We start from the raw sequence: 22,881 nt of genomic DNA on the forward strand, positions 1-22,881 counted from the left end.
CTTGATGTGATATGGTCTGACTGTGAACTCGGTAACTTGTTTGTGTGACGCCGCGATTTGAGATGCAGCGGCCCCTGGTGGAGGGAGTGCTGCTGCATTTATGCCAGAGTGATTTTGCACCGCGGTTGAGTCGGACTTGTTTGTGATACAGTAGATGGGGTTTGGGCAGTGTCAGTCATACTTACCTGGCAGGGGAGAAACCATGATCAAGAAGGTGGTTCACCCAGGGCAAGGCTCAACCATTGCACTCTGGGTTGTGCTGACCCTTGCGAATTCCCCAAATGTGGGAATCTCGACTGCATAATTTCTGGTAGTGGGGGACTGCGTGCGCGCTCTCCCCTGAACTATTGTACAATGACAAGTACTTGATTTCAATGCCGTTGTGCTGATGCTGTGGAGGTTGTATCTCATATCTCTGTATCGGGTGAAACCTGAATAGACTTCTTGCTCAAGATATGCGGATAACTTTTGTCATTTGCAAGTTTTTCCCTGGGCATGTTGACAACCAGAGTTGTGCCACTGGAGCAAATGAACACTCTGTGAACTACTTTGAGCAAAACAAAGCAGCCTGAAGGGTGCACTTAGCTGCTCTCTCCACCAGATGTCCCTGTGTGCATTCCTGCATTTGTGTTCAATGATTCCCTGGTGCTTTGCAAATCACCATGTCAAGGTAAACCACTGCTGCGAAGCGCAGATGTTGCGGTGGTCAGGATATCTGGAGTGTTTGGCCAAGAGGATGGAGGTTGTTTGCATGTTATTTTGTTTGCTGATTTGACATTTCTATCGATATTTATTTGATTTTGTTTGTCCTTGATGTGATATGGTCTGACTGTGAACTCGGTAACTTGTTTGTGTGACGCCGCGATTTGAGATGCAGCGGCCCCTGGTGGAGGGAGTGCTGCTGCATTTATGCCAGAGTGATTTTGCACCGTGGTTGAGTCGGACTTGTTTGTGATACAGTAGATGGGGTTTGGGCAGTGTCAGTCATACTTACCTGGCAGGGGAGAAACCATGATCAAGAAGGTGGTTCACCCAGGGCAAGGCTCAACCATTGCACTCTGGGTTGTGCTGACCCTTGCGAATTCCCCAAATGTGGGAATCTCGACTGCATAATTTCTGGTAGTGGGGGACTGCGTGCGCGCTCTCCCCTGAACTGTTGTACAATGACAAGTACTTGATTTCAATGCTGTTGTGCTGATGCTGTGGAGGTTGTATCTCAAATCTCTGTATCGGGTGAAACCTGAATAGACTTCTTGCTCAAGATATGCGGATAACTTTTGTCATTTGCAGGTTTTTCCCTGGGCATGTTGACAACCAGAGTTGTGCCACTGGAGCAAATGAACACTCTGTGAACTACTTTGAGCAAAACAAAGCAGCCTGAAGGGTGCACTCTCCACCAGATGTCAATGGGTGCGTTCCTGCATTTGTGTTCAATGATTCCCGGTGATTTGCAAAGCACCATGTCAAGGTAAACCACTGCTGCGAAGCGCAGATGTTGCGGTGGTCAGGATATCTGGAGTGTTTGGCCAAGAGGATGGAGGTTGTTTGCATGTTATTTTGTTTGCTGATTTGACATTTCTATCGATATTTATTTGATTTTGTTTGTCCTTGATGTGATATGGTCTGACTGTGAACTCGGTAACTTGTTTGTGTGACGCCGCGATTTGAGATGCAGCGGCCCCTGGTGGAGGGAGTGCTGCTGCATTTATGCCAGAGTGATTTTGCACCGTGGTTGAGTCGGACTTGTTTGTGATACAGTAGATGGGGTTTGGGCAGCGTCAGTCATACTTACCTGGCAGGGGAGAAACCATGATCAAGAAGGTGGTTCACCCAGGGCAAGGCTCAACCATTGCACTCTGGGTTGTGCTGACCCTTGCGAATTCCCCAAATGTGGGAATCTCGACTGCATAATTTCTGGTAGTGGGGGACTGCGTGCGCGCTGTCCTCTGAACTATTGTACAATGACAAATACTTGATTTCAATGCCGTTGTGCTGATGCTGTGGAGGTTGTATCTCATATCTCTGTATCGGGTGAAACCTGAATAGACTTCTTGCTCAAGAAATGCGGATAACTTTTGTCATTTGCAAGTTTTTCCCTGGGCATGTTGACAACCAGAGTTGTGCCACTGGAGCAAATGAACACCCTGTGAACTACCTTGAGCAAAACAAAGCAGCCTGAAGGGTGCACTCTCCACCAGATGTCCCTGGGTGCGTTCCTGCATTTGTGTTCAATGATTCCCGGTGATTTGCAAAGCACCATGTCAAGGTAAACCACTGCTGCGACGCGCAGATGTTGCGGTGGTCAGGATATCTGGAGTGTTTGGCCAAGAGGATGGAGGTTGTTTGCATGTTATTTTGTTTGCTGATTTGACATTTCTATCGATATTTATTTGATTTTGTTTGTCCTTGATGTGATATGGTCTGACTGTGAACTCGGTAACTTGTTTGTGTGACGCCGCGATTTGAGATGCAGCGGCCCCTGGTGGAGGGAGTGCTGCTGCATTTATGCCAGAGTGATTTTGCACCGCGGTTGAGTCGGACTTGTTTGTGATACAGTAGATGGGGTTTGGGCAGTGACAGTCATACTTACCTGGCAGGGGAGAAACCATGATCAAGGAGGTGGTTCACCCAGGGCAAGGCTCAACCATTGCACTCTGGGTTGTGCTGACCCTTGCGAATTCCCAAAATGTGGGAATCTCGACTGCATAATTTCTGGTAGTGGGGGACTGCTCTCCCCTGAACTATTGTACAATGACAAGTACTTGATTTCAATGCCGTTGTGCTGATGCTGTGGAGGTTGTATCTCATATCTCTGTATCGGGTGAAACCTGAATAGACTTCTTGCTCAAGACATGCGGATAACTTTTGTCATTTGCAAGTTTTTACCTGGGCATGTTGACAACCAGAGTTGTGCCACTGGAGCAAATGAACACTCTGTGAACTACTTTGAGCAAAACAAAGCAGCCTGAAGGGTGCACTCTCCACCAGATGTCAATGGGTGCGTTCCTGCATTTGTGTTCAATGATTCCCGGTGATTTGCAAAGCACCATGTCAAGGTAAACCACTGCTGCGACGCGCAGATGTTGCGGTGGTCAGGATATCTGGAGTGTTTGGCCAAGAGGATGGAGGTTGTTTGCATGTTATTTTGTTTGCTGATTTGACATTTCTATCGATATTTATTTGATTTTGTTTGTCCTTGATGTGATATGGTCTGACTGTGAACTCGGGAACTTGTTTGTGTGACGCCGCGATTTGAGATGCAGCGGCCCCTGGTGGAGGGAGTGCTGCTGCATTTATGCCAGAGTGATTTTGCACCGCGGTTGAGTCGGACTTGTTTGTGATACAGTAGATGGGGTTTGGGCAGTGTCAGTCATACTTACCTGGCAGGGGAGAAACCATGATCAAGAAGGTGGTTCACCCAGGGCAAGGCTCAACCATTGCACTCTGGGTTGTGCTGACCCTTGCGAATTCCCCAAATGTGGGAATCTCGACTGCATAATTTCTGGTAGTGGGGGACTGCGTGCGCGCTCTCCCCTGAACTGTTGTACAATGACAAGTACTTGATTTCAATGCTGTTGTGCTGATGCTGTGGAGGTTGTATCTCAAATCTCTGTATCGGGTGAAACCTGAATAGACTTCTTGCTCAAGATATGCGGATAACTTTTGTCATTTGCAAGTTTTTCCCTGGGCATGTTGACAACCAGAGTTGTGCCACTGGAGCAAATGAACACTCTGTGAACTACTTTGAGCAAAACAAAGCAGCCTGAAGGGTGCACTTAGCTGCTCTCTCCACCAGATGTCCCTGTGTGCGTTCCTGCATTTGTGTTCAATGATTCCTGGTGATTTGCAAAGCACCATGTCAAGGTAAACCACTGCTGCGAAGCGCAGATGTTGCGGTGGTCAGGATATCTGGAGTGTTTGGCCAAGAGGATGGAGGTTGTTTGCATGTTATTTTGTTTGCTGATTTGACATTTCTATCGATATTTATTTGATTTTGTTTGTCCTTGATGTGATATGGTCTGACTGTGAACTCGGTAACTTGTTTGTGTGACGCCGCGATTTGAGATGCAGCGGCCCCTGGTGGAGGGAGTGCTGCTGCATTTATGCCAGAGTGATTTTGCACCGCGGTTGAGTCGGACTTGTTTGTGATACAGTAGATGGGGTTTGGGCAGTGTCAGTCATACTTACCTGGCAGGGGAGAAACCATGATCAAGAAGGTGGTTCACCCAGGGCAAGGCTCAACCATTGCACTCTGGGTTGTGCTGACCCTTGCGAATTCCCCAAATGTGGGAATCTCGACTGCATAATTTCTGGTAGTGGGGGACTGCGTGCGCGCTCTCCCCTGAACTGTTGTACAATGACAAGTACTTGATTTCAATGCTGTTGTGCTGATGCTGTGGAGGTTGTATCTCAAATCTCTGTATCGGGTGAAACCTGAATAGACTTCTTGCTCAAGATATGCGGATAACTTTTGTCATTTGCAGGTTTTTCCCTGGGCATGTTGACAACCAGAGTTGTGCCACTGGAGCAAATGAACACCCTGTGAACTACCTTGAGCAAAACAAAGCAGCCTGAAGGGTGCACTCTCCACCAGATGTCAATGGGTGCGTTCCTGCATTTGTGTTCAATGATTCCCGGTGATTTGCAAAGCACCATGTCAAGGTAAACCACTGCTGCGAAGCGCAGATGTTGCGGTGGTCAGGATATCTGGAGTGTTTGGCCAAGAGGATGGAGGTTGTTTGCATGTTATTTTGTTTGCTGATTTGACATTTCTATCGATATTTATTTGATTTTGTTTGTCCTTGATGTGATATGGTCTGACTGTGAACTCGGTAACTTGTTTGTGTGACGCCGCGATTTGAGATGCAGCGGCCCCTGGTGGAGGGAGTGCTGCTGCATTTATGCCAGAGTGATTTTGCACCGTGGTTGAGTCGGACTTGTTTGTGATACAGTAGATGGGGTTTGGGCAGCGTCAGTCATACTTACCTGGCAGGGGAGAAACCATGATCAAGAAGGTGGTTCACCCAGGGCAAGGCTCAACCATTGCACTCTGGGTTGTGCTGACCCTTGCGAATTCCCCAAATGTGGGAATCTCGACTGCATAATTTCTGGTAGTGGGGGACTGCGTGCGCGCTGTCCTCTGAACTATTGTACAATGACAAATACTTGATTTCAATGCCGTTGTGCTGATGCTGTGGAGGTTGTATCTCATATCTCTGTATCGGGTGAAACCTGAATAGACTTCTTGCTCAAGAAATGCGGATAACTTTTGTCATTTGCAAGTTTTTCCCTGGGCATGTTGACAACCAGAGTTGTGCCACTGGAGCAAATGAACACCCTGTGAACTACCTTGAGCAAAACAAAGCAGCCTGAAGGGTGCACTCTCCACCAGATGTCCCTGGGTGCGTTCCTGCATTTGTGTTCAATGATTCCCGGTGATTTGCAAAGCACCATGTCAAGGTAAACCACTGCTGCGACGCGCAGATGTTGCGGTGGTCAGGATATCTGGAGTGTTTGGCCAAGAGGATGGAGGTTGTTTGCATGTTATTTTGTTTGCTGATTTGACATTTCTATCGATATTTATTTGATTTTGTTTGTCCTTGATGTGATATGGTCTGACTGTGAACTCGGTAACTTGTTTGTGTGACGCCGCGATTTGAGATGCAGCGGCCCCTGGTGGAGGGAGTGCTGCTGCATTTATGCCAGAGTGATTTTGCACCGCGGTTGAGTCGGACTTGTTTGTGATACAGTAGATGGGGTTTGGGCAGTGACAGTCATACTTACCTGGCAGGGGAGAAACCATGATCAAGGAGGTGGTTCACCCAGGGCAAGGCTCAACCATTGCACTCTGGGTTGTGCTGACCCTTGCGAATTCCCAAAATGTGGGAATCTCGACTGCATAATTTCTGGTAGTGGGGGACTGCTCTCCCCTGAACTATTGTACAATGACAAGTACTTGATTTCAATGCCGTTGTGCTGATGCTGTGGAGGTTGTATCTCATATCTCTGTATCGGGTGAAACCTGAATAGACTTCTTGCTCAAGACATGCGGATAACTTTTGTCATTTGCAAGTTTTTACCTGGGCATGTTGACAACCAGAGTTGTGCCACTGGAGCAAATGAACACTCTGTGAACTACTTTGAGCAAAACAAAGCAGCCTGAAGGGTGCACTCTCCACCAGATGTCAATGGGTGCGTTCCTGCATTTGTGTTCAATGATTCCCGGTGATTTGCAAAGCACCATGTCAAGGTAAACCACTGCTGCGACGCGCAGATGTTGCGGTGGTCAGGATATCTGGAGTGTTTGGCCAAGAGGATGGAGGTTGTTTGCATGTTATTTTGTTTGCTGATTTGACATTTCTATCGATATTTATTTGATTTTGTTTGTCCTTGATGTGATATGGTCTGACTGTGAACTCGGGAACTTGTTTGTGTGACGCCGCGATTTGAGATGCAGCGGCCCCTGGTGGAGGGAGTGCTGCTGCATTTATGCCAGAGTGATTTTGCACCGCGGTTGAGTCGGACTTGTTTGTGATACAGTAGATGGGGTTTGGGCAGTGTCAGTCATACTTACCTGGCAGGGGAGAAACCATGATCAAGAAGGTGGTTCACCCAGGGCAAGGCTCAACCATTGCACTCTGGGTTGTGCTGACCCTTGCGAATTCCCCAAATGTGGGAATCTCGACTGCATAATTTCTGGTAGTGGGGGACTGCGTGCGCGCTCTCCCCTGAACTGTTGTACAATGACAAGTACTTGATTTCAATGCTGTTGTGCTGATGCTGTGGAGGTTGTATCTCAAATCTCTGTATCGGGTGAAACCTGAATAGACTTCTTGCTCAAGATATGCGGATAACTTTTGTCATTTGCAAGTTTTTCCCTGGGCATGTTGACAACCAGAGTTGTGCCACTGGAGCAAATGAACACTCTGTGAACTACTTTGAGCAAAACAAAGCAGCCTGAAGGGTGCACTTAGCTGCTCTCTCCACCAGATGTCCCTGTGTGCGTTCCTGCATTTGTGTTCAATGATTCCTGGTGATTTGCAAAGCACCATGTCAAGGTAAACCACTGCTGCGAAGCGCAGATGTTGCGGTGGTCAGGATATCTGGAGTGTTTGGCCAAGAGGATGGAGGTTGTTTGCATGTTATTTTGTTTGCTGATTTGACATTTCTATCGATATTTATTTGATTTTGTTTGTCCTTGATGTGATATGGTCTGACTGTGAACTCGGTAACTTGTTTGTGTGACGCCGCGATTTGAGATGCAGCGGCCCCTGGTGGAGGGAGTGCTGCTGCATTTATGCCAGAGTGATTTTGCACCGCGGTTGAGTCGGACTTGTTTGTGATACAGTAGATGGGGTTTGGGCAGTGTCAGTCATACTTACCTGGCAGGGGAGAAACCATGATCAAGAAGGTGGTTCACCCAGGGCAAGGCTCAACCATTGCACTCTGGGTTGTGCTGACCCTTGCGAATTCCCCAAATGTGGGAATCTCGACTGCATAATTTCTGGTAGTGGGGGACTGCGTGCGCGCTCTCCCCTGAACTGTTGTACAATGACAAGTACTTGATTTCAATGCTGTTGTGCTGATGCTGTGGAGGTTGTATCTCAAATCTCTGTATCGGGTGAAACCTGAATAGACTTCTTGCTCAAGATATGCGGATAACTTTTGTCATTTGCAGGTTTTTCCCTGGGCATGTTGACAACCAGAGTTGTGCCACTGGAGCAAATGAACACTCTGTGAACTACTTTGAGCAAAACAAAGCAGCCTGAAGGGTGCACTCTCCACCAGATGTCAATGGGTGCGTTCCTGCATTTGTGTTCAATGATTCCCGGTGATTTGCAAAGCACCATGTCAAGGTAAACCACTGCTGCGACGCGCAGATGTTGCGGTGGTCAGGATATCTGGAGTGTTTGGCCAAGAGGATGGAGGTTGTTTGCATGTTATTTTGTTTGCTGATTTGACATTTCTATCGATATTTATTTGATTTTGTTTGTCCTTGATGTGATATGGTCTGCTGTGAGCTCGGTAACTTGTTTGTGTGACGCCGCGATTTGAGATGCAGCGGCCCCTGGTGGAGGGAGTGCTGCTGCATTTATGCCAGAGTGATTTTGCACCGCGGTTGAGTCGGACTTGTTTGTGATACAGTAGATGGGGTTTGGGCAGTGTCAGTCATACTTACCTGGCAGGGGAGAAACCATGATCAAGAAGGTGGTTCACCCAGGGCAAGGCTCAACCATTGCACTCTGGGTTGTGCTGACCCTTGCGAATTCCCCAAATGTGGGAATCTCGACTGCATAATTTCTGGTAGTGGGGGACTGCGTGCGCGCTCTCCCCTGAACTATTGTACAATGACAAGTACTTGATTTCAATGCTGTTGTGCTGATGCTGTGGAGGTTGTATCTCATATCTCTGTATCGGGTGAAACCTGAATAGACTTCTTGCTCAAGAAATGCGGATAACTTTTGTCATTTGCAAGTTTTTCCCTGGGCATGTTGACAACCAGAGTTGTGCCACTGGAGCAAATGAACACTCTGTGAACTACTTTGAGCAAAACAAAGCAGCCTGAAGGGTGCACTTAGCTCAGGGCTACTCAACTTACCATTGCTCGAGGGCCACATAGAAAAACATTTCTGTTTGCATGGGCCGCAACCTAGGTTTGCTAATTTATATGACTGAATTATGTAAAAGACATTTAAATAATGTAATTAATATTCAATAATGAAATTTTAAATGCATTACAATAGAAAGACAACTACATTAGCCGTTTGTAAAACTAAAATAAGACTTTGTTGAAAATATATTACATTAAGCCTTATAGATCTATTTGTGGCTGTTTTCTGCATTTCCAATAAAAAGCAAAAAGGTGAAATGGCATGACATTTAAAAAAAGTCAGATATCAAATTATAAAATGGGGCTTTATTCACAAAATATGAATATACTTACTACACATATGAGCACTTTTTGTAACAAAACATGAAGTATTTTAAATATTTTTCAAGCAATGCGTTTGAGAAATTCACTAAATTACAACAAAAAAGCAGGTCTTTTTCCACAAAAAAGTAAATAAATTAAGGGATTCTTTACAAAAATAACTGGCCTACTCCTGCAAAAAATAAATGAAGTAAAAATTAAATCTTGTGCATCACAAAAAAGATCACCGGTGGCAAAAAAAAAAAACAACAAAAAAAAAACAATCATTGTAAAGCATACAAACATAGCTCTGCAGGTGATTACTTTTTGGAGAACAGTGACAGAAGAAAAACACAGGTGTGCATTACTCACAGAAACTGTGCACAACAGCAGCCCTACAGAAGGTCACAGCTAAAACAATTACCCTCACCTGAAATCAGGACGATGTATCACATTTCTTAGCAAAGTCAAATTCACGTAGTATTTATAATAAGGAAAACAAAACTTTCGGAAGTGTCTCAGTGACAGAACAGTGGCAGTGTTGTCACAGGTTGAGCGGTGCAGTCCTACTGTAATAAATTCCTGACAGCTGTCGTGGCGACGCTGAAGATTCGCTCGTTTAGGAATGGACGGTTTTTGGCAAAGAAGGCACACTGGCTTGTTATTTACCTCCAGAAAAGCAAATTCTTCCTCCCATGACGGTTGAACTTTCCTGTGTTCATCACATAACTTTAGTTTAACTTTACCGGCGGCAGCCATGAACTCCACTGCGATCGGTCTTCTTCGAGTCTTTTGTTTTCGGCAGTGAGCAAACAGCCTATTGGCGCATTACCGCCACCAGCTGGTACAGCCCCGCAGTTGCAACACTTATCTGTCTGTTGTCAGCAGGTCAAACACACTGCCCTCTGGTGTCCGCATATCAGAAACGTTTTTTTCCTCATTAAAAGTCGATTTTTTTTTCACTGCTTACAATCAGCCGTGGGCCGCACCGTTACAGCTTGCGGGCCGCATGCGGCCCGCGGGCCGTGGGTTGAGTAGCCCAGACTTAGCTGCTCTCTCCACCAGATGTCCCTGTGTGCGTTCCTGCATTTGTGTTCAATGATTCCCGGTGATTTGCAAAGCACCATGTCAAGGTAAACCACTGCTGCGAAGCGCAGATGTTGCGGTGGTCAGGATATCTGGAGTGTTTGGCCAAGAGGATGGAGGTTGTTTGCATGTTATTTTGTTTGCTGATTTGACATTTCTATCGATATTTATTTGATTTTGTTTGTCCTTGATGTGATATGGTCTGACTGTGAACTCGGTAACTTGTTTGTGTGACGCCGCGATTTGAGATGCAGCGGCCCCTGGTGGAGGGAGTGCTGCTGCATTTATGCCAGAGTGATTTTGCACCGCGGTTGAGTCGGACTTGTTTGTGATACAGTAGATGGGGTTTGGGCAGTGTCAGTCATACTTACCTGGCAGGGGAGAAACCATGATCAAGAAGGTGGTTCACCCAGGGCAAGGCTCAACCATTGCACTCTGGGTTGTGCTGACCCTTGCGAATTCCCCAAATGTGGGAATCTCGACTGCATAATTTCTGGTAGTGGGGGACTGCGTGCGCGCTCTCCCCTGAACTGTTGTACAATGACAAGTACTTGTTCTATTTCATCCCTCCTGACCGCCAGAGGCGGTGCTTCAAGCACTGAATGATCATTCTTGCGTATGCACATGTCGAGAATAAATAACAACAACGTCACCTGGTGACCTCCGGTGACCTACGTGAGTCTATAAAGTCACGTGACACCGGAGACTCAGTCCCTTTTGTTCTTCTCGCGCATGGTCGAGTGCTTTGCTGCTTGGAGTATTTTTTGGGACCCACGGCTGCTGTTTGCGACTCACTGCTGTTAGCCCGTGACCTAGCTGCGTGCGGTCGGTGTTGCGAGCACGGCTCGCCCTCCGGGGCTGCGTGAGCTGCCTGTGGCTGTGTGGTGCGTCCTGCTTCAGCGTGGTGAGTATTTCCTGTTACCGTTTACGGTTTGGAAGCGGTTTTGTGTTTGTCTGTTGCCGTTTTCGGCGTGACTTTCTGTTTTGCTGCGGCTGTTTTCGGCTGGTTGTCTGGTGATAATTGGTTTATTGCCGTGTCCGGCTCCTTCTTGTTTGTTTGTTTTTTTTTTTTTTTTCTCCTTCCCTTTTTGGGTCTCCACGGGTGGCGTGTTCGCTCACGTGGCTGTGTTTGGTGGCTAATTTTTGCGGTCGTAGTGGCGTCTACGCCCGGTCTGACCCCCGGTTTGTGCAAGATGCTTGATTCTCCCTGTTGCCGGGACTGTTTGGCTCCGCTCCAACAGGACGATGGACATGATCTGTGCCCTTCCTGTCTGGGGGTGGCCCACCTGCAGGAGGGCCTCACTGAAAATGCTTGCCTGAACTGCAGCGTGATGCCCTTCTCGCTGCGTACGGCTCGCCTAGCCGCATTCGAGGGTTCGGCAGCATGGACATCTGCGTCGTCCTCTGCTCCGCTCCCTGCTGCGCAGGCGGTACGGCGCTCCGCTGCTGGAGACGCTTCTTCCGCCCCACGTAAACGCTCCGCTGGGGGTGACACTGCTGCTCCACGGAAGCGGTCCAAAGGGGAGCGTTCTTCTTCACTGGCGGTGAAGGTTGATACTTTGACGTCTGAGCTGGCTCAGATGAAGGCTCTCCTCCAGACTCTTCAGGGGGCGGAGGGTCGCCAGGAGGCCCCTGCACGTTCCACTGGGGACTCGTCCTCTCTTTGTGAGGAAGATGCCATATCTGTTGCGGCGTCAGATTCCCATTTTCAGGACTCTGACTCGCAGTTTTTTGGGCTACCGGATGTGAGCCCCGAGGCTTCTGAGGGGGGCTCTCAGGTGTCCGCCTCTTCCGTGAGGAGTGAGGATAATGCTGCTGTATCCGCGATTCGCACAGCGCTGGCGCGTCTGCATCTTGACGCACCTCCTACGCAGTCGGCTGCATCCTGTGCCTTTTTTCGACGACAGGCTTCTGCCACGGCTTTTTTGGTGCCGCCGTCGGCGGAATATATTGGCCAGCTTCAGGCCTGCTGGACCGATACGAAGGCCTTTTCGAAACCTACCGCTGATGGTAGGGCCCTGGCTTCGATGCAAGAGGCCGCTAAGTTTGGGTTGGACCGTATGCCGGCTGTTGAACCTGCTGTGGCCTCCCTTATTGTGCCCCCAGATGAGGCCTTGAGAACGGATGCTAGGTGCCCGCGTCCTCAATGTCGAGCTACTGACGAGCTGCTTTGCAGGGCTTATGAGGCGGGGGCTCGGATGGGACGGATTGGTAACTCCATGTCCCATCTGTTACTTGGCCTGGCTTCGTCTCTGGAAGCGGTGGGGGTGGACTCCCCTACGCAGGGCCTTGTTGATGCTTCCCTACAGGCTTTTGCCTTCATGTCCCGGGAGTTAGGTCGCCTTCTGTCTACCTTAGTTCAGGCTCGGAGGCAGGTCTGGTTGGCGCAGTCCCCCCTGACGGAGTCTTGCAGGAGAACGCTGCGAAGTCTGCCTGTCCTCCCGGGTGAGCTTTTTGGCTCTGCTGCACTGGAGGCTCTGCAGCGTACGGCGCAGGCCACCCAAACGCGGCAACAGCTGGTGGGTCTTCACCGGCGGGCTCCTACACGCCTCGCCTCACAGGGGCCGAGCCCCAGGGTCTTCACCCCTTCCTCTGACCCTTTCACCGTTCCTCGGCTTCCCGTTTCGAGGTCGGTTAGGTTGCGGAGCGATCGACAGGGAGCCCCGGTTTCTCGTTCGCCTCAACCGGGGCAGAGGGGGCGGCGGCCCCCCAGGTCCTCTAAGGACCGTGGGGGCCGTCCATAGGTCTGGGGGGCCGGCGGTGGGTCGTTTTACCCCGGAGCAGCTCCGGTACTGGGCCGCCAACACTCGAGATCGTTGGGTGTTACACACGATTTCCGGCGGTTACAGGCTGCAGTTCCGCCGCCGGCCTCCTGTTTCGGGCCAGGTCCGGGTCACTTACATTCCGGACCCGGCGAGGTCCCGGGCGCTACAACGGGAAATTGTGACCTTGCTGGACAAGGGCGCGGTGGTGCCTGTGAACCCCCTGCGGGATCCAGGGGGGTTTTATTCCAGGTATTTCCTGGTCCCGAAGAGGACCGGGGACCTGCGACCGGTATTAGACCTACGGGGTCTGAACGAGTTTTTAAAGGTTTTACCTTTTCACATGCTGCGCACCAAGGATGTGCTCCACACGGTGGCGGAGGGCGAGTGGTTCACCAGCATCGACCTGAAGGATGCATACTTTCATGTACCGATCGCCCCTCCCCACTGGAGGTTCCTGCGCTTCGCTTTCCAGGGACGGCACTTCGAGTTCAGGGTCCTCCCCTTCGGCTTGTCCCTGTCTCCACGGGTGTTTACAAGGGTGGTGGCAGCTGCCCTCGCACCGTTGCAAGCAAAGGGGTTGAAGATTCTGCCCTACCTGGACGACTGGCTCATTTGTGCACCGTCACGCGCGCAGGCTGTGCGGGACACGGAGACGGTCCTGATGCATGTTCGTCTGTTGGGGTTCAGGGTGAATTATGCCAAGAGCAGGTTGGACCCCACACAGAGCACCGTTTTTCTTGGGGTTGCTCTGGACACTGTCGCCATGACGGGTCGGCCGTCCCCTCAGCGGGTGGGGGACGTCGTGGAATCCCTGGCTGTGTTCCGAGAAGGACGACGGCTGCCGTTTGTTTGCTACCTGCGCCTCTTGGGGAAACTGGTTTCAGTTTCGGCTGTTGTTCCTCTGGGACTGCTCTACCTGCGCCCGTTGCAGATGTGGCTGAATGGCCTGCGGCTGGATCCGACACGGCTCGCTCACAGGCTCACAAGGGTGCGTGTGTCACGGGAGTGTCTCCTGTCCCTGGTTCCGTGGCGGGACAGCCTGTGGCTCAACCGTGGTGTGCAGCTGGGAGCCTCACCAGCGCGCCGCGAGGTTGTGTACACGGATGCATCATCCATGGGCTGGGGTGCGACCTGGCAGGGCCGGGTGGTGCAGGGGACATGGTCCCGTCGGCTCCGAGGCGAGCACATCAATGTGCTGGAGCTGCTCGCAGTTTTTCTTGCTCTGCGGCGGTTGCTTCCGTGTCTGCGGGACAGACACGTCCTAGTGCGCTCAGACAACACGGCCGTGGTTTATCATATCAATCACATGGGGGGAACACGGTCTGTGAGGTTGACTCAGGTGGCGGCTCGGCTGCTTACCTGGGCGCATTCTCACCTGGCAGGGCTCCGGGCAGCGTACGTCCCGGGGCCGCAAAACGAGGTGGCGGACTCCCTCTCCCGGCAGTCGTTGCTGCCAGGGGAGTGGAAGCTGCATCCCCACGTCGTGACTCTGATTTGGAGGTCTTTCGGCAGGGCACGGGTGGATCTCTTTGCGTCCGCGGCTGCAACGCATTGCCCACTCTGGTTTTCCCTGGCGGACAGCACCAGTCCGCTTGGTCAGGATGCACTGGCACACGACTGGCCTCGGCAGCTCCTGTACGCATTCCCTCCTCTGCCCCTCATATTCCCGACTCTCCTCAGGGTGGCCCAGGGGGGCCACAGGCTTCTCTTGGTGGCCCCATTTTGGCCGGGGAGGACCTGGTTTCCGTTGCTGCGGAGGCTCTGCTGCGCCTCTCCGATGCGCCTCCCCTGCAGGGCAGACCTCCTGTCCCAGTTGAACGGCCGTGTCTGGCACCCCGATCCCAGTCGCCTCCAGCTCTGGGTTTGGCCGCTGCAAGGCCCGGGGTAGACTTTTCTGTGCTCACCGGGGGCGTGGGTCACACCATTACTAGTGCACGGGCGCCTTCCACACGGTCATTGTACGCCAATCGGTGGAAGATCTTCGATAAATGGTGTCAGGAGCGGGGACTGGACCCTGTACGCTGTCCGGTGGCGTCGATTCTGTCGTTCCTGCAGGGCCTGTTGGAAAGGGGGAGGTCTCCCTCTACCCTGAAGGTATATGTGGCGGCCATTTCCTGTTGGCACATTGAGGTGGATGGTGCGACTATAGGGGGCCATAAATTAATGTCCTTATTTTTAAAAGGTGCCCGGCGGTTGCGGCCTCCGACCCGCCGTATGGTTCCTCCGTGGGACCTCTCATTGGTGCTCGAGGCACTGCGCTCTCCGCCATTCGAACCGCTGACCGAGGTGGGCCTCAAATGGGTGTCGATGAAGACCGCGTTTCTTCTGGCAATGGCTTCGGCTAAACGTGTCGGGGAATTGCAGGCCCTCTCGGCCCACGAGTCCTGCTGTCGGTGGCGTCCGGATGGTTCGGGGGTTACGTTGTGGCCTAACCCCTCCTTTGTTCCTAAGGTGCCCTCAGCGGCTGCTATGGGGCCACTGGACCTGGCCCGTTTTGACTCGGGTTCTTCCTGTGAACAACTTTGCCCTGTGCGTGCTCTGTCCACCTACCTGCGGAGGACAGCGTCTATTAGGAGGTCTGACAGCCTTTTTGTGTGCTTTGCCGGGCCACGGGTGGGCCAGGCACTGTCTAAACAGCGGTTGTCACACTGGGTGGTGGGTGTCATCACGGAAGCCTATGCTCTTTGTGGTCAGCCGCTGCCTCCGGGGGTGAAGTGCCATTCCACCAGGAGCGTTTCCACTTCCTGGGCGGTGACGGCGGGGGTGCCGCTGGAGGCTGTATGTGCCGCTGCGTCGTGGACATCAGTCAACACTTTCGCCAGGTTCTACCGTGTCAACATGGCTGCTGCTCAACCGCTGGACGGCGTTCTGCGCCAGCATCGCCCTTCAATTGATTGAGGTGGGTGCATGAGTGGGTCCATTGATTCCTCGGGACCTTGTTGACACTAGTCATCCAGTGCTTGAAGCACCGCCTCTGGCGGTCAGGAGGGATGAAATAGAACGAAAGTTACGTATGTAACTACGGTTCTATGAATCCCGGATGACCGCCAGAGCGTTCAGTCCCTCGGAATCCTCGTGCTGCGCGAGAAGGTTCTTGGGACTGAGTCTCCGGTGTCACGTGACTTTATAGACTCACGTAGGTCACCGGAGGTCACCAGGTGACGTTGTTGTTATTTATTCTCGACATGTGCATACGCAAGAATGATCATTCAGTGCTTGAAGCACCGCCTCTGGCGGTCATCCGGGATTCATAGAACCGTAGTTACATACGTAACTTTCGATTTCAATGCTGTTGTCCTGATGCTGTGGAGGTTGTATCTCAAATCTCTGTATCGGGTGAAACCTGAATAGACTTCTTGCTCAAGATATGCGGATAACTTTTGTCATTTGCAGGTTTTTCCCTGGGCATGTTGACAACCAGAGTTGTGCCACTGGAGCAAATGAACACTCTGTGAACTAGTTTGAGCAAAACAAAGCAGCCTGAAGGGTGCACTCTCCACCAGATGTCAATGGGTGCGTTCCTGCATTTGTGTTCAATGATTCCCGGTGATTTGCAAAGCACCATGTCAAGGTAAACCACTGCTGCGACGCGCAGATGTTGCGGTGGTCAGGATATCTGGAGTGTTTGGCCAAGAGGATGGAGGTTGTTTGCATGTTATTTTGTTTGCTGATTTGACATTTCTATCGATATTTATTTGATTTTGTTTGTCCTTGATGTGATATGGTCTGCTGTGAGCTCGGTAACTTGTTTGTGTGACGCCGCGATTTGAGATGCAGCGGCCCCTGGTGGAGGGAGTGCTGCTGCATTTATGCCAGAGTGATTTTGCACCGCGGTTGAGTCGGACTTGTTTGTGATACAGTAGATGGGGTTTGGGCAGTGTCAGTCATACTTACCTGGCAGGGGAGAAACCATGATCAAGAAGGTGGTTCACCCAGGGCAAGGCTCAACCATTGCACTCTGGGTTGTGCTGACCCTTGCGAATTCCCCAAATGTGGGAATCTCGACTGCATAATTTCTGGTAGTGGGGGACTGCGTGCGCGCTCTCCCCTGAACTATTGTACAATGACAAGTACTTGATTTCAGTGCTGATGCTGTGGAGGTTGTATCTCAAATCTCTGTATCGGGTGAAACCTGAATAGACTTCTTGCTCAAGATATGCGGATAACTTTTGTCATTTGCAGGTTTTTCCCTGGGCATGTTGACAACCAGAGTTGTGCCACTGGAGCAAATGAACACTCTGTGAACTAGTTTGAGCAAAACAAAGCAGCCTGAAGGGTGCACTCTCCACCAGATGTCAATGGGTGCGTTCCTGCATTTGTGTTCAATGATTCCCGGTGATTTGCAAAGCACCATGTCAAGGTAAACCACTGCTGCGACGCGCAGATGTTGCGGTGGTCAGGATATCTGGAGTGTTTGGCCAAGAGGATGGAGGTTGTTTGCATGTTATTTTGTTTGCTGATTTGACATTTCTATCGATATTTATTTGATTTTGTTTGTCCTTGATGTGATATGGTCTGCTGTGAGCTCGGTAACTTGTTTGTGTGACGCCGCGATTTGAGATGCAGCGGCCCCTGGTGGAGGGAGTGCTGCTGCATTTATGCCAGAGTGATTTTGCACCGTGGTTGAGTCGGACTTGTTTGTGATACAGTAGATGGGGTTTGGGCAGTGTCAGTCATACTTACCTGGCAGGGGAGAAACCATGATCAAGAAGGTGGTTCACCCAGGGCAAGGCTCAACCATTGCACTCTGGGTTGTGCTGACCCTTGCGAATTCCCCAAATGTGGGAATCTCGACTGCATAATTTCTGGTAGTGGGGGACTGCGTGCGCGCTCTCCCCTGAACTATTGTACAATGACAAGTACTTGATTTCAATGCTGTTGTGCTGATGCTGTGGAGGTTGTATCTCATATCTCTGTGTCGGGTGAAACCTGAATAGACTTTTTGCTCAAGAAATGCGGATAACTTTTGTCATTTGCAAGTTTTTCCCTGGGCATGTTGACAACCAGAGTTGTGCCACTGGAGCAAATGAACACTCTGTGAACTACTTTGAGCAAAACAAAGCAGCCTGAAGGGTGCACTCTCCACCAGATGTCAATGGGTGCGTTCCTGCATTTGTGTTCAATGATTCCCGGTGATTTGCAAAGCACCATGTCAAGGTAAACCACTGCTGCGACGCGCAGATGTTGCGGTGGTCAGGATATCTGGAGTGTTTGGCCAAGAGGATGGAGGTTGTTTGCATGTTATTTTGTTTGCTGATTTGACATTTCTATCGATATTTATTTGATTTTGTTTGTCCTTGATGTGATATGGTCTGACTGTGAACTCGGTAACTTGTTTGTGTGACGCCGCGATTTGAGATGCAGCGGCCCCTGGTGGAGGGAGTGCTGCTGCATTTATGCCAGAGTGATTTTGCACCGCGGTTGAGTCGGACTTGTTTGTGATACAGTAGATGGGGTTTGGGCAGTGTCAGTCATACTTACCTGGCAGGGGAGAAACCATGATCAAGAAGGTGGTTCACCCAGGGCAAGGCTCAACCATTGCACTCTGGGTTGTGCTGACCCTTGCGAATTCCCCAAATGTGGGAATCTCGACTGCATAATTTCTGGTAGTGGGGGACTGCGTGCGCGCTCTCCCCTGAACTGTTGTACAATGACAAGTACTTGATTTCAATGCTGTTGTGCTGATGCTGTGGAGGTTGTATCTCAAATCTCTGTATCGGGTGAAACCTGAATAGACTTCTTGCTCAAGATATGCGGATAACTTTTGTCATTTGCAGGTTTTTCCCTGGGCATGTTGACAACCAGAGTTGTGCCACTGGAGCAAATGAACACTCTGTGAACTACTTTGAGCAAAACAAAGCAGCCTGAAGGGTGCACTCTCCACCAGATGTCCCTGTGTGCGTTCCTGCATTTGTGTTCAATGATTCCCGGTGATTTGCAAAGCACCATGTCAAGGTAAACCACTGCTGCGAAGCGCAGATGTTGCGGTGGTCAGGATATCTGGAGTGTTTGGCCAAGAGGATGGAGGTTGTTTGCATGTTATTTTGTTTGCTGATTTGACATTTCTATCGATATTTATTTGATTTTGTTTGTCCTTGATGTGATATGGTCTGACTGTGAACTCGGTAACTTGTTTGTGTGACACCGCGATTTGAGATGCAGCGGCCCCTGGTGGAGGGAGTGCTGCTGCATTTATGCCAGAGTGATTTTGCACCCCGGTTGAGTCGGACTTGTTTGTGATACAGTAGATGGGGTTTGGGCAGTGTCAGTCATACTTACCTGGCAGGGGAGAAACCATGATCAAGAAGGTGGTTCACCCAGGGCAAGGCTCAACCATTGCACTCTGGGTTGTGCTGACCCTTGCGAATTCCCCAAATGTGGGAATCTCGACTGCATAATTTCTGGTAGTGGGGGACTGCGTGCGCGCTCTCCCCTGAACTGTTGTACAATGACAAGTACTTGATTTCAATGCTGTTGTGCTGATGCTGTGGAGGTTGTATCTCAAATCTCTGTATCGGGTGAAACCTGAATAGACTTCTTGCTCAAGATATGCGGATAACTTTTGTCATTTGCAGGTTTTTCCCTGGGCATGTTGACAACCAGAGTTGTGCCACTGGAGCAAATGAACACTCTGTGAACTACTTTGAGCAAAACAAAGCAGCCTGAAGGGTGCACTCTCCACCAGATGTCCCTGTGTGCGTTCCTGCATTTGTGTTCAATGATTCCCGGTGATTTGCAAAGCACCATGTCAAGGTAAACCACTGCTGCGAAGCGCAGATGTTGCGGTGGTCAGGATATCTGGAGTGTTTGGCCAAGAGGATGGAGGTTGTTTGCATGTTATTTGTTTGCTGATTTGACATTTCTATCGATATTTATTTGATTTTGTTTGTCCTTGATGTGATATGGTCTGACTGTGAACTCGGTAACTTGTTTGTGTGACACCGCGATTTGAGATGCAGCGGCCCCTGGTGGAGGGAGTGCTGCTGCATTTATGCCAGAGTGATTTTGCACCCCGGTTGAGTCGGACTTGTTTGTGATACAGTAGATGGGGTTTGGGCAGTGTCAGTCATACTTACCTGGCAGGGGAGAAACCATGATCAAGAAGGTGGTTCACCCAGGGCAAGGCTCAACCATTGCACTCTGGGTTGTGCTGACCCTTGCGAATTCCCCAAATGTGGGAATCTCGACTGCATAATTTCTGGTAGTGGGGGACTGCGTGCGCGCTCTCCCCTGAACTGTTGTACAATGACAAGTACTTGATTTCAATGCTGTTGTGCTGATGCTGTGGAGGTTGTATCTCATATCTCTGTATCGGGTGAAACCTGAATAGACTTCTTGCTCAAGAAATGCGGATAACTTTTGTCATTTGCAAGTTTTTCCCTGGGCATGTTGACAACCAGAGTTGTGCCACTGGAGCAAATGAACACTCTGTGAACTACTTTGAGCAAAACAAAGCAGCCTGAAGGGTGCACTCTCCACCAGATGTCAATGGGTGCGTTCCTGCATTTGTGTTCAATGATTCCCGGTGATTTGCAAAGCACCATGTCAAGGTAAACCACTGCTGCGACGCGCAGATGTTGCGGTGGTCAGGATATCTGGAGTGTTTGGCCAAGAGGATGGAGGTTGTTTGCATGTTATTTTGTTTGCTGATTTGACATTTCTATCGATATTTATTTGATTTTGTTTGTCCTTGATGTGATATGGTCTGACTGTGAACTCGGTAACTTGTTTGTGTGACGCCGCGATTTGAGATGCAGCGGCCCCTGGTGGAGGGAGTGCTGCTGCATTTATGCCAGAGTGATTTTGCACCGCGGTTGAGTCGGACTTGTTTGTGATACAGTAGATGGGGTTTGGGCAGTGTCAGTCATACTTACCTGGCAGGGGAGAAACCATGATCAAGAAGGTGGTTCACCCAGGGCAAGGCTCAACCATTGCACTCTGGGTTGTGCTGACCCTTGCGAATTCCCCAAATGTGGGAATCTCGACTGCATAATTTCTGGTAGTGGGGGACTGCGTGCGCGCTCTCCCCTGAACTGTTGTACAATGACAAGTACTTGATTTCAATGCTGATGCTGTGGAGGTTGTATCTCAAATCTCTGTATCGGGTGAAACCTGAATAGACTTCTTGCTCAAGATATGCGGATAACTTTTGTCATTTGCAGGTTTTTCCCTGGGCATGTTGACAACCAGAGTTGTGCCACTGGAGCAAATGAACACTCTGTGAACTACTTTGAGCAAAACAAAGCAGCCTGAAGGGTGCACTCTCCACCAGATGTCAATGGGTGCGTTCCTGCATTTGTGTTCAATGATTCCCGGTGATTTGCAAAGCACCATGTCAAGGTAAACCACTGCTGCGACGCGCAGATGTTGCGGTGGTCAGGATATCTGGAGTGTTTGGCCAAGAGGATGGAGGTTGTTTGCATGTTATTTTGTTTGCTGATTTGACATTTCTATCGATATTTATTTGATTTTGTTTGTCCTTGATGTGATATGGTCTGACTGTGAACTCGGTAACTTGTTTGTGTGACGCCGCGATTTGAGATGCAGCGGCCCCTGGTGGAGGGAGTGCTGCTGCATTTATGCCAGAGTGATTTTGCACCCCGGTTGAGTCGGACTTGTTTGTGATACAGTAGATGGGGTTTGGGCAGTGTCAGTCATACTTACCTGGCAGGGGAGAAACCATGATCAAGAAGGTGGTTCACCCAGGGCAAGGCTCAACCATTGCACTCTGGGTTGTGCTGACCCTTGCGAATTCCCCAAATGTGGGAATCTCGACTGCATAATTTCTGGTAGTGGGGGACTGCGTGCGCGCTCTCCCCTGAACTGTTGTACAATGACAAGTACTTGATTTCAATGCTGTTGTGCTGATGCTGTGGAGGTTGTATCTCAAATCTCTGTATCGGGTGAAACCTGAATAGACTTCTTGCTCAAGATATGCGGATAACTTTTGTCATTTGCAGGTTTTTCCCTGGGCATGTTGACAACCAGAGTTGTGCCACTGGAGCAAATGAACACTCTGTGAACTACTTTGAGCAAAACAAAGCAGCCTGAAGGGTGCACTTAGCTGCTCTCTCCACCAGGATATGACTGTTTGCGTAACGACAGAATTAGTAATCCTGGAGGGGGTTGTGCCACTTTTATAAAAGAAGAGTTTCAGTATAAACGATGTGATTTTGATGGTTCGCTTGAATGTTTGATCACAGAAGTGTGGGGTACAGAGGGGAAATTTCATATTGTTAATTGTTACAACCCACCCAATCCCTTGATGCTTTCAGATTTAGAGGAAGTGGTGGAGAAAACTGGACCACGGACTATATGGGTTGGAGATTTTAACGCTCACAACCCACTGTGGGGTAGCCAGGTAAGGGACTCAAATGGTTTGGTGGTTGAAGATCTTTTGGACAGGAGCGGCTTAGTAATTTTAAATACTGGTACTCCAACACGTATTGATGTAAACTCAGGTAAAACCTCTTGCCTTGATCTGACTTTGGTTTCTCCCAACTTGGCCAGTATAGCAGAATGGAAGGTTCTGAATGACACAGTTGGCAGTGACCATTTCCCTGTAAAAACGACAATTGCAAAATCCTTCATAAAGGAGGCTCGGGATAGACTTCCTCGGTTTGATTATGCCCGTGCAGACTGGGAAAAATTCAGAAAATGTACAAATGATGGCCTGACGAATGTAAACAGTGAGGATTCAATTGACATCATGTGTGATTCATTAACAGAGATGATTGTTAGGGTGGCCTCTGAGACCATACCATGCAGAAGGGCCCCTCGAGATCGGGTTATTGTGCCTTGGTGGAACGAGGAGTGTGAAAAAGCTGTGAGAAAAAGGAAAAAAGCATTTAGAACAGTAAGGAAAAAACCGACTCTAGAAAATGTGGTTGAATATAAAAAGTGCAGAGCTTTTGCTCGTAAAACTATTAAAAAAGAGAGAAAGAAAAGTTGGAGAGACTTCTGTGGCACGTTGGGCCCTAAGACCCCAATCAGGCAGGTGTGGTCAAGGATCCATAGAATGTCGGGGAAAATTACAAGCTCTTCTATGCCTGTCCTGAAGGAAGGTGGGAGAGAGGCAGTTTCAAGTAAAGAAAAGGCCGATATGTGTGTCAAAGTGTT

At 49.7% G+C, this 22,881-nt stretch overlaps 1 protein-coding gene and 19 non-coding genes across 20 annotated transcripts in view; 19 read left to right on the forward strand and 1 right to left on the reverse strand.

Annotated features, from left to right (window-relative positions):
• The first annotated feature begins 177 nt into the window (after nt 1-177).
• On the forward strand, nt 178-342 carry LOC115383528 (U1 spliceosomal RNA). Its single transcript, XR_003930696.1, has one exon. It is a non-coding gene; the product is annotated as a U1 spliceosomal RNA (small nuclear RNA).
• A 644-nt stretch (nt 343-986) lies between these two features.
• LOC115383540 (U1 spliceosomal RNA) lies at nt 987-1,151 on the forward strand. Its single transcript, XR_003930707.1, has one exon. It is a non-coding gene; the product is annotated as a U1 spliceosomal RNA (small nuclear RNA).
• A 633-nt stretch (nt 1,152-1,784) lies between these two features.
• Nucleotides 1,785-1,949, forward strand: LOC115383522 (U1 spliceosomal RNA). The gene has a single exon (XR_003930690.1). It is a non-coding gene; the product is annotated as a U1 spliceosomal RNA (small nuclear RNA).
• Nucleotides 1,950-2,582: 633 nt separating this feature from the next.
• On the forward strand, nt 2,583-2,739 carry LOC115383530 (U1 spliceosomal RNA). Its single transcript, XR_003930698.1, has one exon. It is a non-coding gene; the product is annotated as a U1 spliceosomal RNA (small nuclear RNA).
• Nucleotides 2,740-3,372: 633 nt separating this feature from the next.
• Nucleotides 3,373-3,537, forward strand: LOC115383550 (U1 spliceosomal RNA). Its single transcript, XR_003930717.1, has one exon. It is a non-coding gene; the product is annotated as a U1 spliceosomal RNA (small nuclear RNA).
• A 643-nt stretch (nt 3,538-4,180) lies between these two features.
• Nucleotides 4,181-4,345, forward strand: LOC115383507 (U1 spliceosomal RNA). Its single transcript, XR_003930676.1, has one exon. It is a non-coding gene; the product is annotated as a U1 spliceosomal RNA (small nuclear RNA).
• Nucleotides 4,346-4,978: 633 nt separating this feature from the next.
• Nucleotides 4,979-5,143, forward strand: LOC115383523 (U1 spliceosomal RNA). The gene has a single exon (XR_003930691.1). It is a non-coding gene; the product is annotated as a U1 spliceosomal RNA (small nuclear RNA).
• Nucleotides 5,144-5,776: 633 nt separating this feature from the next.
• On the forward strand, nt 5,777-5,933 carry LOC115383531 (U1 spliceosomal RNA). The gene has a single exon (XR_003930699.1). It is a non-coding gene; the product is annotated as a U1 spliceosomal RNA (small nuclear RNA).
• Nucleotides 5,934-6,566: 633 nt separating this feature from the next.
• On the forward strand, nt 6,567-6,731 carry LOC115383508 (U1 spliceosomal RNA). The gene has a single exon (XR_003930677.1). It is a non-coding gene; the product is annotated as a U1 spliceosomal RNA (small nuclear RNA).
• Nucleotides 6,732-7,374: 643 nt separating this feature from the next.
• On the forward strand, nt 7,375-7,539 carry LOC115383509 (U1 spliceosomal RNA). Its single transcript, XR_003930678.1, has one exon. It is a non-coding gene; the product is annotated as a U1 spliceosomal RNA (small nuclear RNA).
• A 632-nt stretch (nt 7,540-8,171) lies between these two features.
• Nucleotides 8,172-8,336, forward strand: LOC115383510 (U1 spliceosomal RNA). The gene has a single exon (XR_003930679.1). It is a non-coding gene; the product is annotated as a U1 spliceosomal RNA (small nuclear RNA).
• Nucleotides 8,337-10,360: 2,024 nt separating this feature from the next.
• On the forward strand, nt 10,361-10,525 carry LOC115383511 (U1 spliceosomal RNA). Its single transcript, XR_003930680.1, has one exon. It is a non-coding gene; the product is annotated as a U1 spliceosomal RNA (small nuclear RNA).
• Nucleotides 10,526-13,870: 3,345 nt separating this feature from the next.
• LOC115382612 (GTPase IMAP family member 8-like) overlaps nt 13,871-22,881 on the reverse strand; it is a 46,435-nt gene continuing 37,424 nt past the window's right edge. Inside the window, exons 5-7 of the mRNA XM_030084429.1 lie at nt 14,434-14,550; nt 14,138-14,332; nt 13,871-14,005 (exon numbers count right to left, since the gene is read on the reverse strand). Coding sequence (XP_029940289.1) covers nt 13,871-14,005; nt 14,138-14,332; nt 14,434-14,550 — 447 coding nt within the window. The remainder of the gene's footprint in view (nt 14,006-14,137; nt 14,333-14,433; nt 14,551-22,881) is intronic.
• LOC115383512 (U1 spliceosomal RNA) lies at nt 16,649-16,813 on the forward strand. Its single transcript, XR_003930681.1, has one exon. It is a non-coding gene; the product is annotated as a U1 spliceosomal RNA (small nuclear RNA).
• LOC115383513 (U1 spliceosomal RNA) lies at nt 17,438-17,602 on the forward strand. Its single transcript, XR_003930682.1, has one exon. It is a non-coding gene; the product is annotated as a U1 spliceosomal RNA (small nuclear RNA).
• LOC115383514 (U1 spliceosomal RNA) lies at nt 18,236-18,400 on the forward strand. Its single transcript, XR_003930683.1, has one exon. It is a non-coding gene; the product is annotated as a U1 spliceosomal RNA (small nuclear RNA).
• Nucleotides 19,034-19,198, forward strand: LOC115383515 (U1 spliceosomal RNA). Its single transcript, XR_003930684.1, has one exon. It is a non-coding gene; the product is annotated as a U1 spliceosomal RNA (small nuclear RNA).
• LOC115383516 (U1 spliceosomal RNA) lies at nt 19,831-19,995 on the forward strand. Its single transcript, XR_003930685.1, has one exon. It is a non-coding gene; the product is annotated as a U1 spliceosomal RNA (small nuclear RNA).
• Nucleotides 20,629-20,793, forward strand: LOC115383517 (U1 spliceosomal RNA). The gene has a single exon (XR_003930686.1). It is a non-coding gene; the product is annotated as a U1 spliceosomal RNA (small nuclear RNA).
• Nucleotides 21,419-21,583, forward strand: LOC115383518 (U1 spliceosomal RNA). Its single transcript, XR_003930687.1, has one exon. It is a non-coding gene; the product is annotated as a U1 spliceosomal RNA (small nuclear RNA).

This window comes from Salarias fasciatus (assembly GCF_902148845.1).
Source record: "Salarias fasciatus chromosome 7 unlocalized genomic scaffold, fSalaFa1.1 super_scaffold_4, whole genome shotgun sequence".
NCBI lineage: Eukaryota > Metazoa > Chordata > Actinopteri > Blenniiformes > Blenniidae > Salarias > Salarias fasciatus.